Source organism: Equus quagga, chromosome 13 (assembly GCF_021613505.1).
Source record: "Equus quagga isolate Etosha38 chromosome 13, UCLA_HA_Equagga_1.0, whole genome shotgun sequence".
Classification (NCBI taxonomy): domain Eukaryota; kingdom Metazoa; phylum Chordata; class Mammalia; order Perissodactyla; family Equidae; genus Equus; species Equus quagga.
The window spans coordinates 66,682,450-66,698,133 of NC_060279.1; the positions used below are offsets into that span (position 1 = coordinate 66,682,450).

The window sequence follows — 15,684 nt, forward strand, 5'->3', positions numbered from 1 at the left end:
ACAAACTGAAAGTGAAAGGATGGAAAAAGATACTCCATGCAAATGGCAAAGAAAAGAAAGCTGGAGTAGCAATACTTATATCAGACAAAATAGACTTTAAAACAAAAACTGTAACAAGAGACAAACAAGGACACTACATAATGATAAAGGGAACAATCCAACAAGATATAACACTTGTAACTATCTATGCACCCAGCATAGGAGCACCTAAATATATAAAGCAATTAACAGACATAAAAGGAGAAATAGACAGTAACACAATAATAATAGGAGACTTTAACACTCCACTTACACCAATGGATAGATCATCCAGACAGAATATCAATAAGGAAACATTGGCCTTAAATGACACATTAGACCAGATGCACTTAGTAGATATACAGAGAACATTTCATCCAAAAACCAAAGAATATGCATTCTTTTTAAATGCACATGGAACATTCTCCAGGATTGATCATATATTAGGCCACAAAACAAGTCTCAATAAATTTAAGAAGATCGAAATAATACCAAGCATCTTTTCTGAGCACAAAGGTATGAAACTAGAAATCAACTACAGGAAGAAAGTCGGAAAAGCCATAAAACTGCAGAGATTAAACAAAATGCTACCAAACAACAATTGGGTCAATGAAGAAATCAAAGGAGAAGTAAAAAAATACCTAGAGACAAATGAAAATGAAAATACAACATGCCAAAATCTAAGGAATACAGCAAAAGCGGTTCTTAGAGGAAAGTTTATAACAATTCAGGCCTACCTCAACAAACAAGAAAAATCCCAATAAACAATCTAATCCCAATAAACACCTAAAGGAACTGGAATAAGAAGAACAAACAAAGGCCAAAATCAACACAAGGAAGGAAATAATAAAAAGTCAGAGCAGAAATAAATGAAATAGAGACTAAAAAAACAATAGGAAAAGTCAGCGAGAACAAGAGCTGATTCTTTGAAAAGATAAACAAAATTGACAAACTTTTAGTTAGACTCACCGAGAAAAAAGGCGAGAAGGCTCAAATAAACAAAATCATAAATGAAAGAGGAGAAATTACAACAGACACCTCAGAAATACAAAAGATCATAAAAGAATACTATGAAAAACTATACTCCAACAAATTGGATAATCTAGAAGAAATGGATAAATTCTTAGAATCATACAACCTTCGAAAACTGAATCGAGAAGAAGTAGAGAATTTTAATAAACCAATCACCAGTAAGGAGATCGAAACAGTAATCAAAAACCTCCCAAAAAATAAAAGTCCAGGACCAGATGGCTTCCCTGGTGAATTCTACCAAACATTCAAAGAAAACTTAATACCTATCCTTCTCAAACTCTTCCAAAAAATTGAAGAGGAGGAGAGGCTTCCTCACTCATTCTACGAAGCCAACATTATCCTGATACCAAAACCAGACAATGACAACACAAAAAAAGAAAATTACAGGCCAATATCACTGATGAACATCGATGCAAATATCCTGAACAAAATACTAGCAAATTGAATACAACAATACATTAAAAAGATCATACATCAAGTGGGATTTATTCCAGGGATGCAGGGATGGTTCAACATCCACAAATCAGTCAATGTGATACACTACATTAACAAAATGAAGAATAAAAATCACATGATCATCTCAATAGATGCAGAGAAAGCATTTTACAAGATACATTTATGATAAAATGTATCCATTTATGATAAAAACTCTAAGTAAAATGGGCATAGAAGGAAAATACCTCAACATAGTAAAAGTCATATATGACAAACCCACAGCCTATATCATTCTCAATGGAGAAAAACTGAAAGCTATCCCTCTAAGAACAGGAACCAGACAAGGATGCCCACTTTCACCACACTTTTTTAACATAGTATTGGAAGTCCTAGTCAGAGCAATCAGGCAAGAAAAAGGAATAAAATGAATCCAAAGTGGAAAAGAAGAAGTGAAACTGTCACTATTTGCAGACGACATCATTTTATATAGAGAAAACCCTAAAGAATCCACTAAAAAACTTTTAGAAATAATAAATGAATACAGTCAAGTCACAGGATACAAAATCAACATAGAAAAATCAGTTGTTTCTATACACTAACAATGAAGTAGCAGAAAGAGAAATTAAGAATACAATCCCATTTACAACTGCAACAAAAAGAATAAAATACCTCGGAATAAACTTCACCAAAGAGGTGAAAGAGCTGTACACCAAAAACTGTAGAACATTGTTGAAAGAAATTGAAGAAGGCACAAAGAAATAGAAAGATATTCCATGCTCTTTGATTGGAAGAATTAACATAGTTAAAATGTCCGTACTTCCTAAAGCAATCTACAGATTCAATGCAATCCTGATCAAAGTTCCAACAACAATTTTCACAGAAATAGAACCAAGAATCCTAAAATTTATATGGAACAACAAAAGACCCTGAGTAGCCAAAGGAATCCTGAGGAAAAAGAACAAAACTGGGGGTATCACACTCCCCAATTTCAAAATATACTACGAAGCTATAGCAACCAAAACAGCATGGTACTGGCACAAAAACAGACACATCAATGGAACAGAACTTACAGCCCAGAAATAAACTCACACATCTATGGACAGCTAATTTTCAACAAGGGAGCCAAGAGCATACAAGGGAGAAAGGAGAGTCTCTTCGATAAATGGTGTTGGGAAAACTGGACAACCACATGCAAAAGAATGAAAGTAGACCATTATCTTACACCATGCACAAAAATCAACTCAAAATGGATTAGAGACTTGAATGTAAGACCTGAAACCATGAAACTTCTAGAAGAAAACATAAGCAGTACACTCTTTGACATCAGTCTCAGCAACATTTTTTTCAAATACCATGTCTGACTGGGCAAGGGAAACAGTAGAAAAATAAACAAATGGGACTACATCAAACTTAAAAGGTTCTGCGCAGCAAAGGAAACCATCAACAAAACGAAAAGACAATCTACCAATTGGGAGAAGATATTTGCAAACCATATATCAGATAAGGGGTTAATATCCGAAATATACAAAGAGCTCATACATCTCAACAACAAAAAAACCAACAACTCAATTGAAAAATGGGCAAAAGATCTGAACAGAGGTTTCTCCAAAGAAAATATATGGATGGCCAACAGGCACATGAAAAGATGTTCAACATCATTAACTATCAGGGAAATGCAAATCAAAACTACAATGTGGTATCACCTCACTCCGTTCAGAATGGCTATAATTAACAAGACAGGAAACAACAAGTGTTGGAGAGGATGTGGAGAGAAGGGAACCCTCATACACTGCTGGTGGGAGTGCAAACTGATGCAGCCACTGTGGAAAACAGTATGGAGTTTCCTCAGAAAATTAAGAATAGGTCTGCCATATGATCCAACTATTCCAGTGCTGGGTATTTATCCAAAGAACTTAAAAACACAAATGCATAAAGATACATGCACCCCTATGTTCATCACAGCACTATCCCCAATAGCTAAGACTTGGAAGCAACTGAGGTGCCCATCAAGGGACGAACAGATAAATATGTGGTATATATACACAATGGAATACTACTCAGCCATAAGAAATGATGAAATCCGGCCATCTGTGACAACATGGATGGACCTTGAGGGTATTATGCTAAGTGAAATAAGTCAGAGGGAGAAAGTCAAATACCGTATGATCTCACTCATAAGTATAAGATAAAAACGACAAACAAACACATAGCAACAAAGATTAGATTAGTGGTTACCAAAGGGGAAGGGGGGAGAGAGGAGGATGAAAGGGGTGATTAGGCATACATGTTTGGTGATAGATTGTAATTAGTCTTTGGACGATGAACATGATGTAATCTACCCAGAATTCGAAGTATATTACAATGTGCACCTGAAAGTTATATAATGTTATAATCCACTGTTACTGCAATAATAAATAAATAAATAAAAATTGGGAAAAAAGAGAAGGAAACTAAAGACCAATAACTTTTATGAATATAGATTAAAAATCCTTGACAAAATACTAGCAAGCCAAATCAAACCAGCAGCATATAAAAAGGATTATACACCATGACCAAGTGGGATGTATCTCAAGAATGAAAAGTTGGCTCAACATATGAAAATCAATCATGTTATACGACATATTAATAGAATAAAGAACCCAAACCACATGATCAACTCAATAACATAGAAAAAGCATTCACCAAAATTAAACACCCTTTCATGATTAAAAAAAAGAAAGCTCAATAAACCAAGAATGGAAAGGAACTCCCTCGATATAATAAAGGGAATCTATGAAAAACCCACACCTAACATTATACTCAGTGGTAGAAGATATACTGCTTTCCCACTGAGGTCAGGAACAAGACAAAGGTGTCCGTCATTGCCACTTCCTTTTGATGTTGTACTGGAGGTTCTATCCGAGGCAATTAGACAAGAATAAGAAATAAAAGACATCCAGACTGGAAAGGAAAAAGTAAAACTCTCTTTCTTTGTAAATGACATGATTTTGTATATAGAAAATCCTAAGGAACTCACAAAAAAACTGTAGAGCTAATAACTGAGTTCAGAAAAATTGCAGGATATAGGATCAGTATACAAAAAATCAACTGTATTTCTAGACAGTAGCAATGAAAATTCAAAAATGAAATTAAGAAAATTCCATTTACAATAGGTTCAAAAAGAATAATATACTGGGGAATTAATTTGACAAAAAAAGGTGCAAGACTTGTACTTTGGAAACTACAAAACAGTGTTGAAAGGAATTTAAAAGAAGACCTAAATAGATGAAAAGACGTCTGTGTTCATGGATTGGACAACTTAGTATTAACTTAAGATGGAAATATTTCCCAAAATGGTGTATAGAGTCAACATGATCCCTATCAAAATCCCTGCTGCCTGTTTTGCAGTAATTGGCAAAGTGATCCTAAAATTCATATGGAAATGCAAGAAACCCAGAATAGCGAAAACAATTTTGAAAAATAAGAATAAAGTTGGAGAACTAACATTTCCTATTTCAAAACTTTCTACATAGATACAGTTATCAAGATTGTGTTGTACTGGCATAAAGATAGACATATAAATCAATGGTATAGAATTGAGACTCCAAAAATAAATTCATCCATTTGTGGTCAATTTATTTTTATCAAGGATGTTAAGACAATGCAGTGGGAGAAAGGATAGTTTTTTCAACAAAAGATGCTAGAGCAACTGGGTATCCACATGCAAAGAACGAAGTTGGACACCTACCTCACACCATATACAAAATTAACATAAAATGGATCAAAGACCCAAATGTTATAACTAAAACTATAAAACTGTTGAAAGAAAACATAGGTATAGATACATATGACCTTGGATTAGGCAATGGTTTTTAAAATGTGATGCCTACATACAAGCAGTCAAAGAAAAAATGAATAAATTAGACTTCATCAAAATTTTAAAATTTTGTACTTCAAAGGACACTATCAAGAAAGTGAAAAGACAACCTACAGAATGGGAGAAAATATTTGTAAATCTCAGTAAACATATAATATAATATAGGGGCCGACCTGGTGGTTAAGTTTGTATACTCTGCTTCGGTGGCCCTGGGTTCATGGGTTTGGATCTTGGGCACAGACCTACACACCACTCATCAAGCCATTTTGTGGCAGCTTCCCACATACAAAAAAAAATAGAGAAAGACTGGCACAGATGTTAGCTCAGTGACAATCTTCCTCAAGCAAAAAGAGGAAGATAGGCAACAGATGTTAGTTAGCTCAGGGCCACTCTTCCTCATCAAAAAAAAAAGGGTATATATATAATGTAATATATAATTTCATATTATAATAATTCAATTATTCCATCTCTTAGTCTTTAGAATTATGATTTTAACAGACCACTGCCTTGATTGAGGGCACAGTCTTGGCAGAGACTATCCCAATATTCAGAATCCCTATTAGAATGAATGTGACCATTTCTAAATCCAGATGGTGTTCAGCCACAATTCCCTTAGTTATATGTGCCTTTGAAGAAATGTGATTTAACTCTGGTTCTTTTCACTTCTGCGTGATTAAATGACTGCTTTGTGCAATTTTGTGAGTTTCTTTCTTACTTTTGTTAGCCTTTTGTGCATTTCAGACACTTTTGATCTATTTGTTACTTTGGACCCCCCAAAATTTCTTTTACAAGTCCCATAGCCAACCTGTAGGCTTGTTTGACTTCCACTCTCAACTAGATCCTAATTCTTTGCTGAGTACTAGCCACTTCTTTTGAAACCACTTGGATCATTAGCATGAACTAGAATAGACAGTTCTGAGACGGGCTTTTAGAATTGAAACTTGCTGCATTGAGTCTTTGCTGTGATGGCTCCTCCCAGGCTCGCAGCAGCCCCTCGCTTCGTTGTGGTTAGATGTATAGCCACAGGAAGAATCTCCAGGGCGCCAGTGCGTTCAGCATGGTGTGACACACCTCCACCAGCAACACCTGGAGCTGGATGAGTTAGGAGAGTCCTGCTTAGTGTGTTTTCTGGTACCTGTGTGTCTATAACTTTTAAAAGCTTTGGCGCATAGATGGGGAATTATTTAAGTTCTTATCTTTGGTCTAGAGATTTTAGGAACATGGATCATGGAGAAAAACAAGAATAAACAATTATCTGATGTATTGGTTTTCTATTGCTGCTGTAACAAATTACCACAAACTTAGTAGCCTAAAAGAATACAAATTTATTATTTTACAGCTCTATAGATCCTAAGTACCGGGCTAAAATCAAAGTGTTGGCAGGGCTGTGTTTCTTTGTGGAGGTTCTAGGGGAGAGTCCATTTCTTACCCTTTTTCAGCTTCTTGAAGCTGCCCACATTCTTTGGCTTATGTTCCCTCTTCTCCATCTTCAAAGCCGGCAACGGCTGGTTGAGTCCTTCGCCGATTGCATCACTCTGACCTCCTCATCTGCCTCCCGCTTCTATTTTTAAAGACCCTTGTGATTATGTTGAACCCACCTGGATAATCTAGGATCCTCTCCATATTTAAAGAACAGTCAATTAGCAACCTGAATTCCTTCTGCTACCTTAATTCTCCTTTGCCATGAAACCTAACATATACACTGATTCTGGGGAGTAGCACATGGACATTTTGGGGACCGTTATGCTATCTGCTGCATCTGAATCAGCTAGAAGCATAGAATCTCTCTGTTATTTATTTTAAGCTAGAGTATCACTCCAAGATCATGAAACCTGGCACGGAGGGAGAAATAGATCAACATTTAGAGTAAAGGGCCTTTAAAGTCCTCTGTTTCAATCCTCCCTTTTATGCATGAGGAAAAGAAACTGAAGCCTACAGAAGTAAAGTGACTGGCCAGCATCATAACTAGTTGGTGGTAGGCACTGGAATGAAACAATTTCATCAAAGTGTGGGACACGGAATGCTGGTATCATTGATTTTCTTTGATATTTGTTTTATGATTAGACTTAGAATTTTTTTTTCTCACCTGAGTTAAGAACTTTTCGTGATATGTGTCTCATCCACATTAAGATTGTGTGCCATTAGTTTGGTGATGTGTCTGCTCTGCTTAATTCATTGGTGGGAATATGGTGATAAGTTAACCATAGCATCATTTGCTAAAACTCAATAGTTTAAGTCTTGAAACAGAATTTTAAGAACCACTGTGATAGACCATGATCTCATGGTTTCTTTAAGTCCTAGATTCTGTAATTGATTGAATGCCAAATTATGGTTTTCAGTACTTACCCTCTCCCCAGTTCCTGATTGTTACCCCGAATTCACTGGATTCCCTCTCCACTCCCTGCACTTGTATTCGTACTCACAGAGGCTGTGTCATTGGACCTACCTTCCATTTTAATGTTCCTGCTCTGCACTTTGGCGATGTTTCCTTTGGTGAGTATTTTTCCATTTTAAAATAGAAATTGAGTAGAATTACTTTTCTCTCTACATGGGAGGAGGAAGTTCATAAATAATCTCTCTTACCATTTTTTACGAGTGGTGGCTAAGAGGGTCTAGAATTGCTCTCTCCTTCCTCTGCAGGAGTAGCATTTTGGTGCCATTTCTAGTTTATAGGTGACAGTTGTAACTATGTCCTGGGCGGTCATAGCTGTCAGGCCATGGCTGTCCTAGCTCTTCCGGCAGTGGAACAGCAGAAAGCCTCACACTTCACTCCACCATCTGAACACTGTGAACAGTCTGTGCAGATTCTGATTGGTCAGTCTGGCTACACAGCAACCTTCTCATAGAGATGCTCTCAAGTTGACAGTGAACCCAGTGGTGGTTTGATTCAGGTGTTCTATCACCCCCAGTTAAGGACTCCTCTGCATGTTTGTGTTGTCTTCTCACTCAGTTACTTTGCTGAGTCATTTCCTCCCGTCTAAGCTTCCCCAATAAGAAACATGATAACAGTAGTAACAGCAGTAGCTGCAAAAGCGTCCATTCAGTGGTTCTTCCTTGAGTTCCAATCACTGCAAGTGAATTACGTGCAGTACTACATTTAAACCTTTTAGCAATCCTTTGGGGAGGTACTGTTTAAGATGCTCATTTTACAGAAGGAAGAACTGAGCATTAGAACAGTTAAGTAACTTCCTAAGGTCACACGGCAGTGGCAGAATTAATATTTCAGCTGAGATCTAAATTGCACACTGTGAACAAGGGTGACGTTGCCCCCAAAGTGACGAAAATTGGTTCTTGGGGGTTGAAAAAGATGTAAATGCAACAAAGGTTTGTGGTCCTCCAAAGTTCAACTCTACCCTACAGAATCTTACTACTTAGTATTTAATTTTTCTCGTCAGGGAAAAATTAAATCTAATTTAAGTCATATTTAATAAATCAATTTGATTTAAAATTAATTTATCCCAGTGGTTCTTTTTAAGCGGCAATAATTTTAACAAAAGTTTGAGAAACCCTGCTCTAAATCCATATTCCATAATCCTTTCCGTTTCGCTCTGTTGCTTCCCATTTTGACTTTCCTTTCTTTTTGCTTCCTTTCAAGTAGGCCCATCTACTTGGGAACAAACAGTTCTTTACAAAAAACTGATTCATAATGCCCCTTTAGCACTTGCTTTAACATTTGGGTGTTGTAACAGTTTTATTTATTCAGAACACATTTATTTATACAATGCCCCCCCATCTATGTTATATTGGGTAAGGTAGATACAATAGGAAAATCTATATAAATGAAGTTGAATCTCTGTTACTATAAAATATAAAAATGACTGGAGAGATTTTTACAAATCTCTAGGGCATGTCTGAGTGATAGACTCTTTCGAAGGAAAATAAAAGTGACCTGCAACCTGAAAATTATCTGGTGGCCTACCAAGAGAGGCACGTGCTCTCAGGCGTAACTGTGACTGATGCACAATAAGGAGTGGATTAGTAAACCCAAGGACCTATGCAGTCATCCTCCAAACAGTTCAAACTGAGTCCACGGAGAGGTCTGGGCAGCTGATGCAGGGCAGCAGCCTACCTTCCACAGGCATTTAAATGCAAAGTCCAGCACAAGGACATTTGGAAAATGTGCGCTATATGGTATCACCTTCAAGGGAGAAAACAAGTCCTATTTTTTTTTCAGAGTACTCATTGTTAAGGTTGAAAGGAGGGAGGGCTTCTGAGGGTCAGTGTTTAGGGAAGCTTTCTTGAACTTATAGATGAGCTGGTTCTTGACAATGTTTAGTATGTGTGCATGAAGCAAGCTTGATTCAGATTGCTGAAAGACTTGTAATCACATGGATCTTTCAGTTATTATTTGCTAACGTGACTAGTCTGTGAATTCCAGAGGGAGCTAACCTGAGCTGATAGCCATTAGAATTAAAGGTAAAACTCTTCACCAAAGAACTCCAAGAGCCTCAGAGAGCCTGGCCAATTTAACATCAATAATACTATTTTTACATTCTACATTTCCCAAGCATTGTGGATTGTGAAATTTTTGATCAAAAGGTTAACACACTGTAAAATTCTTTATAACTCTTCTATGTATGACTGGTATTCCCCAGGTGGGAAAGTTATAATGTATGATTTCTTAGTCACATTTATGGCAGTGGCCATTCTGTATAAGAAGGCTCAAATCCATCTAAAGAATTTACAGACAATTACAAGAACCTATTCTGAACTGGGTGGTTTGGGCACAGCCCATTTGTGTTTGAAAGGTCTTCTGGAGTACAATTTAGACCCATGTCCCACTGCACAGTGTTCCTGGAATATGATAGCAGGATGTCTGGCAGGAGCCAGCCACATCCCCAGCTACAGAGGAGAAATTTTCCCACCAACTCTTATTCAGAGATTATCTTATCTCATCTATCATGGGACCTGTGGTTTTTTGTCAAAGGCCAGTTCAGACTTTGGGGCACGTCATAGTTGGTGTGCCAGAGCCCACTGAAGTGGACAAAGGATCCCAATTTTCAGCGATGTTTGTTTTCTAAGGCTGAGGCTGAATTTTCTGTGTCCAAAATGAATTGTGCAGATGTGCTTATTGATCTTTCATATTCTAAATTATTTCTATAGACAACCACAAAAGGACCACCTTTTTGCACAATGATCTGCCAACACATTTGCCTTTGCTTTGTTGAGATTTTTATTTTACTAGAAAAATTAGGCATCTATTGTCTAAACAATCCCATAAATCCTAAAAAGTCAACCATTTAACTTAAAAACAGTCAATTTAATTTTTGGTCTTGGGGAATTGCTAAATCAATTTAATACTCTCCTTAGCTAGGGTCTATACTTTAAGAGAGAGGTCATGCTCCAAATAATGTACCACCTTCTGTCAGAATGGAAATTTTTCCTTTGCAGCCTCATGATCTTCTGTTTCTGGTCTTCTTAGGGGCTTTCTAGACCACGTGAAAATGCACATATTGAATGAGAATCAAACCTCTTGAGAATATTGTCTTTTAAATAGCTATTTAAATACTGGGAGGGGTATGAAGGTGCTTCTGTGAATCTTTGAGGCATTCTGGCCAAGCATGTTGTTAATTATTCCCAAAAAAGTCTCATAAATGTTGAGCTGCTATGTACTGGATACTAAAGAAAGGAGAACAGAGGTCTACACTATAGAGTGCTTGCATTCAAATGGAACTGTAGATAGAATAGTGTTAGGATTTGGTGCAACCGGAAACCCAGGAATGACATTCATATTAATAACCCTTCAGTCTTTAATAAAAAAATATGCCTTTCCTTTAGGCTTCTTGACAAGCAATATGAGTTACAGGTAGTTGTACAAGGAATTGTTCTAGCTAGTAGGTTATAATTGGCTTTATTCTCTGAAAATCTTCTAGCTCCAGGGAAGTAGTCTGAGCAATGGTTTGGAAGGACCCACTTGAATCTTTAAGGATCCACTTATGTAATACACCCTACATTACAAGAGTGTTTATTCCCATAAATGGTCAGATAAAATAAGAATAAGGGATCTACAGTGTCAAGAGTCTTTGTTGAGAAAGTTCAGAAAAGTCAAATGTTGCAATTACATGATTGTGAAACTGACTTTCTAGCAGTTCCTCTGGAATTTCCAAGAATAATCCTTCAAGTACGTGTAATCAGACCATTCTTTTTCCATAAAAGATCTCTTCCGAGTAGAATGGCAGGTATGTTATCACAAAGGAGACACGAACATGTCTCCTCCAACAGTCCTAATGTGTAGACAAAGGCTCAGACATGGGGAGAGAAGTAGATGGGTTCAAGACAGCCCCTGCAGTACTGCAGTAATTACTCCAAGAGACCAACTGTATTTTATTGCAGTAGTGTTCAAGGAAGAAAGAATAGTGTTTGCATCCAATAGAAATATGCATATTTATTCTCCTATGGTTATAGATCATTCTTGTTCTGCAAGTGGTAGCAGATACAATGGGCACCTAGGGAATCCAGAATCAGAGCTCAGTTTATTGCTTGCCAGGCAAGGAGGATCTACATCTCTTAGGAAAGGAACATGAGTCTCACTGAGAAGAATGTAGGAGGGCTAGATGTGGCATGAAAAAGTGGCTTTGTCTAAGGGAGGTAAAAGCTGATGTGTTAGTCTCTGGCTGTCTCAAAAGCAGATTGTAAAGTCTCTCTCGGGAGAGGCTATTATTTGATTTTGTGTCATCGACCCTGAGAGCATGAGCTCCAGACAGGTTCTAGATGAATTATACAGTCTTGGCAGGCTCTGAGTCACACAGCGGGCAAAACCACACAGGCTTCTCCTTTCACACATGGGCAAATAAAAAGAGCAAACAGGATTCTATTTTTTGGGAAAAAAATCTGTATTTCTGTGCAAAGATTAAATGCAAAATATACTTCTGGAAGACTATTCAGCAAACTGATAACAGAGGCTGCCTCTTGAGAGGGGCCTGGATGATGACCAGGGGGCTTGTTTTTATGTCTATTGTCACTACTTAATAAATGAATAATGAGTATTCATTGAATGAATGAAATGGATTTATTAATTGTAGAGTGAAAACAATATCAGGGAGAGCTGGAGTTAAGCAAGTAGTGAGGAGTTGCATAGACGGCTCATTTAAGGGGTTCGGCAGTGCTAGGGGAAGTTGAAGGTAAAGGGAGGTATCATGGGGCTTTTATTTCTCACCTCATATTTTGTTTTCCAGGGTTTCCTCATACCTTGATATGTTCCCTCAATAATACCTCCTTGGTCCCCATGACCTTCAAACTGCGTGTCCCTGGGGATGGCGTTGGCCATAAAAGCATTTCAAGTCATGAGCAGTATTCAGACAACAAAAGACCGTTTTGGAACAAGGGCGAAATACCTGTAATGAAACCAAAAGAATTCACTATCATCCCCGACTCTGGCACCATTCGCGCCCAAGGATTTGCGGCTATCAGGGTAAAGTGCACAGCCTTCCAGGACGTGGCCCAGCAGCTCAACCCTCAGAGAGCTGTTGGGACCACATCTCAGGTTTCCGCTGTATGCCCAGGGTCATGGGAGGGGGCGCCTCTAATTCACATGGAAAAGTGGGCCCGGAAGAAAAGAAACCACTGTGGCAAAAGAAAGCAGATGCAAATGTATTGGGCAAAAGAACTGACCCTGCTCCAGTGGATTTCCATCAATCTAGATGCCTGGCCTTCACCAGAACAGTGCATTGTAGCAATTTCTAGTGAAAAAATTGCTCTATACAGATAGTACACCCATTAGTACTAATATAGAAAGATTTAAGAACTCACTGATGTTTAGGTCCTCCTTTCCGTCAGACTCAAATTGTTTACACCAATAAAAGTCCAGATTTATGCCACAGATGATACCCAGTTTACTCAGATTTTTAATCCGAATCTGGGCTTCCTGTGAGTGCGGATGTGGCATTCCTAGCAGTGCTTTATATTTAGCTCCACAATGTGATGCTTTGGTCACGGCCTTGTGGTGCCACTAGCAGAATTACTTCGTGTCTAACTGAGAAAGGTTTTACTGTCCTCCCTCACTTATCTGTTGCTTCTCCAAACAGTTAGGTCTAGCAATATTGAAGGCTGCTAAATTGAAACGCCTTTATCTTTTCTGGGAAAGCAAAAAGATAAGACTTCATAGCTAAGGTTGGTAATTTTCTCTTTAGTCATTATCTTTGAATATTTAATTCAGCTTTGGTTATATCCCCAGAATTTGTTTTAAATGCTTCATAATATCTCACCATGAATCCACTCATTCTAAATCTTTTCTGGGAGTTTTTGGCTCCTCCAAGGGCTTCTCAATAGGTCCAATGAGGTTTGATGTCATACATCATTATAACTTCTCAGGCTTGCTGTCTTGGTCCATTTGGGCTGCTATTACAAATCCAAGAGACTGGGCAGCTTATAAACAACAGAAACTTGTTTCTTACAATCTGGAGGCTGGAAGTCTGAGATCAGGGTGCCGGCATGGTCTGTGCTGGTGAAGGCCCTCTTCCAGGTTGCGGACTGCTGACTTCTCCTCATATGCTCACATGGTGGAAGGGGCTAGGGAGCTCTGTGGGGTCTTTATAATCCTATTCATGAAGGCTCCACCCTCACGACCTAATCACCTCCCAATGGCCCCACTGCATAATACCATCACACTGGGGGTTAGGATTTCAACCTATAAACTTGGGGGGTCACAGCCGTTCAGATCATAGCACCTGCCAACCCTGACTTCCCCAGGGAGAAGAGCTACTGCAATGAATTTTTTTTTTTTTTTGCCTCTCCTACATAGTACAGGGAGGTTTTAGAAGACATAGCATCTACCTAACAGCCTTCTGCCGGAACTGCTTGTTCTTCTGCCTTCAAACCATAGCTCAGAGACGTAAGCAAGGGCTGGAGTCTCTAGGAACCTCTGCAGGCCGGCGCAGCTGCTTCTCTCGAAATCTGACAAGTTTTCTTTCCAAATCAATGACTCCATCTTCACTTTATTTTTCCTTTATATTTGGAAAAGCTTTCTCCAAGCTTCAATTTTCCCTCCCGATCTGCAGTTCAGCCACGTCTGTGCAGATTCAAATTTGCATCCAATGATTCCCTTTGCAACCCAAAAAAGTTTTAATTAGTACCTGATACATAATTTATAGATAGAAAAGCCTTAGCTGATGCCAGAAGCTGTTTTCTAGACTTACAAGTATCTCTTCGAGTACAAATCATTTTTAAGCAATTAAAAATTGTAACCAGGCTTCAAAAGCCTAAATGTAAAGTTTTGCAACAGTAAATAAAAATGTAGGGTAAAATATACTGGCCGGATATTGTCCTTGGATAGATTTTTCTTTAGACTTTGGAGCTTTCTATTTTCTGCTTTAATAATGAATATTGGGGGCAGGGGGTAAGATTTTGGTAAAAAAAATAAAAAGACTAGTTGATGTTGTATGCCATTTTCTGGAACTGACATGGTTACGTTCATTCATGTTGCTAAAAGAGAAATTTAGCTGTAGTGTTTTATCAGTGTATTATTGAATTTTCATAATTTAAATAGCCCAAAGGTGTAGGAAACAATTTAAATTGCAATAATTAAAGTTTGCCTCATATTGCTCATCCTTCAGGGTCCTTTTTCCCCTTTCGCAGGTATGTGGCTTCTTTGATACAACCTCTTCAGAAATGAGAAAGCTATTGTACTAAAAACCATTTGGTTCTAACCTGGCCTTTGAAAAAACTCAGCATGCCCTGACCCCAAAATGTAACTCATTCAACTGAAAATGTAAAACCCCAAACATCCTGTGAAGCGCTCAGAAGCCACACTCATCAAGGGTGGCCCTCCCTCAACTCCCTTCTCCCCTGTGCGGAGGGAGCGGGACTTTTTAGAAGAGCAGCTCCTCACCTCTTTCTTTCCAGGTGACCTTATGCTCCAACACTGTGCAGAAATACGAGCTAGCCCTGGTGGTAGACGTGGAAGGCGTCGGGGAAGAAGTGCTGGCACTCCTAATTACGGCGAGGTACCACGCTTTCTCTCCTCCCCAATCTCCCCTGCGCCGCCAGTAAGGGGCTGCCTCTCCAGAAGGCAGCAGGCCTGCCACCAGTTCACACCGCATTTGTTCTGCTTTCCTAGGAAGGGAAGCTGAATCTGATATTCAGGTGACAAAGCTTTAAAACAGCAAGTGCACCTTTGGTGGAGATAAGAGAAGGGATGTGTATGTTTTGCAGTGTTGAGAATACTAGTGCTCTCTAATGGGTCTGCCTTTCCAAGTATATAAGTCAAAAGGTTTTAGCAGAAAGAGGCAAGCAGTTGCTGTTTGTTATTTGTATCTTTAAATATAGTACTCCCAAGTCATGCAGCGGAAGGAGTGATGCCCACAATCCTGTGATGGAATACCCATTTCGCAAGGCAATCCTGCCTC

The 15,684-nt window shown here is 38.4% G+C and overlaps 1 protein-coding gene across 8 annotated transcripts in view; it reads left to right on the forward strand.

Annotated features, from left to right (window-relative positions):
* HYDIN (HYDIN axonemal central pair apparatus protein) overlaps window positions 1-15,684 on the forward strand; it is a 335,679-nt gene that overhangs the window by 124,094 nt on the left and 195,901 nt on the right. For all 8 annotated transcript variants that reach the window (XM_046683578.1, XM_046683582.1, XM_046683583.1 and 5 more), the window contains 3 exons: window positions 7,767-7,834; window positions 12,517-12,752; window positions 15,182-15,282. In XM_046683578.1, the coding sequence (XP_046539534.1) occupies window positions 7,767-7,834; window positions 12,517-12,752; window positions 15,182-15,282 (405 nt within the window). The remainder of the gene's footprint in view (window positions 1-7,766; window positions 7,835-12,516; window positions 12,753-15,181; window positions 15,283-15,684) is intronic.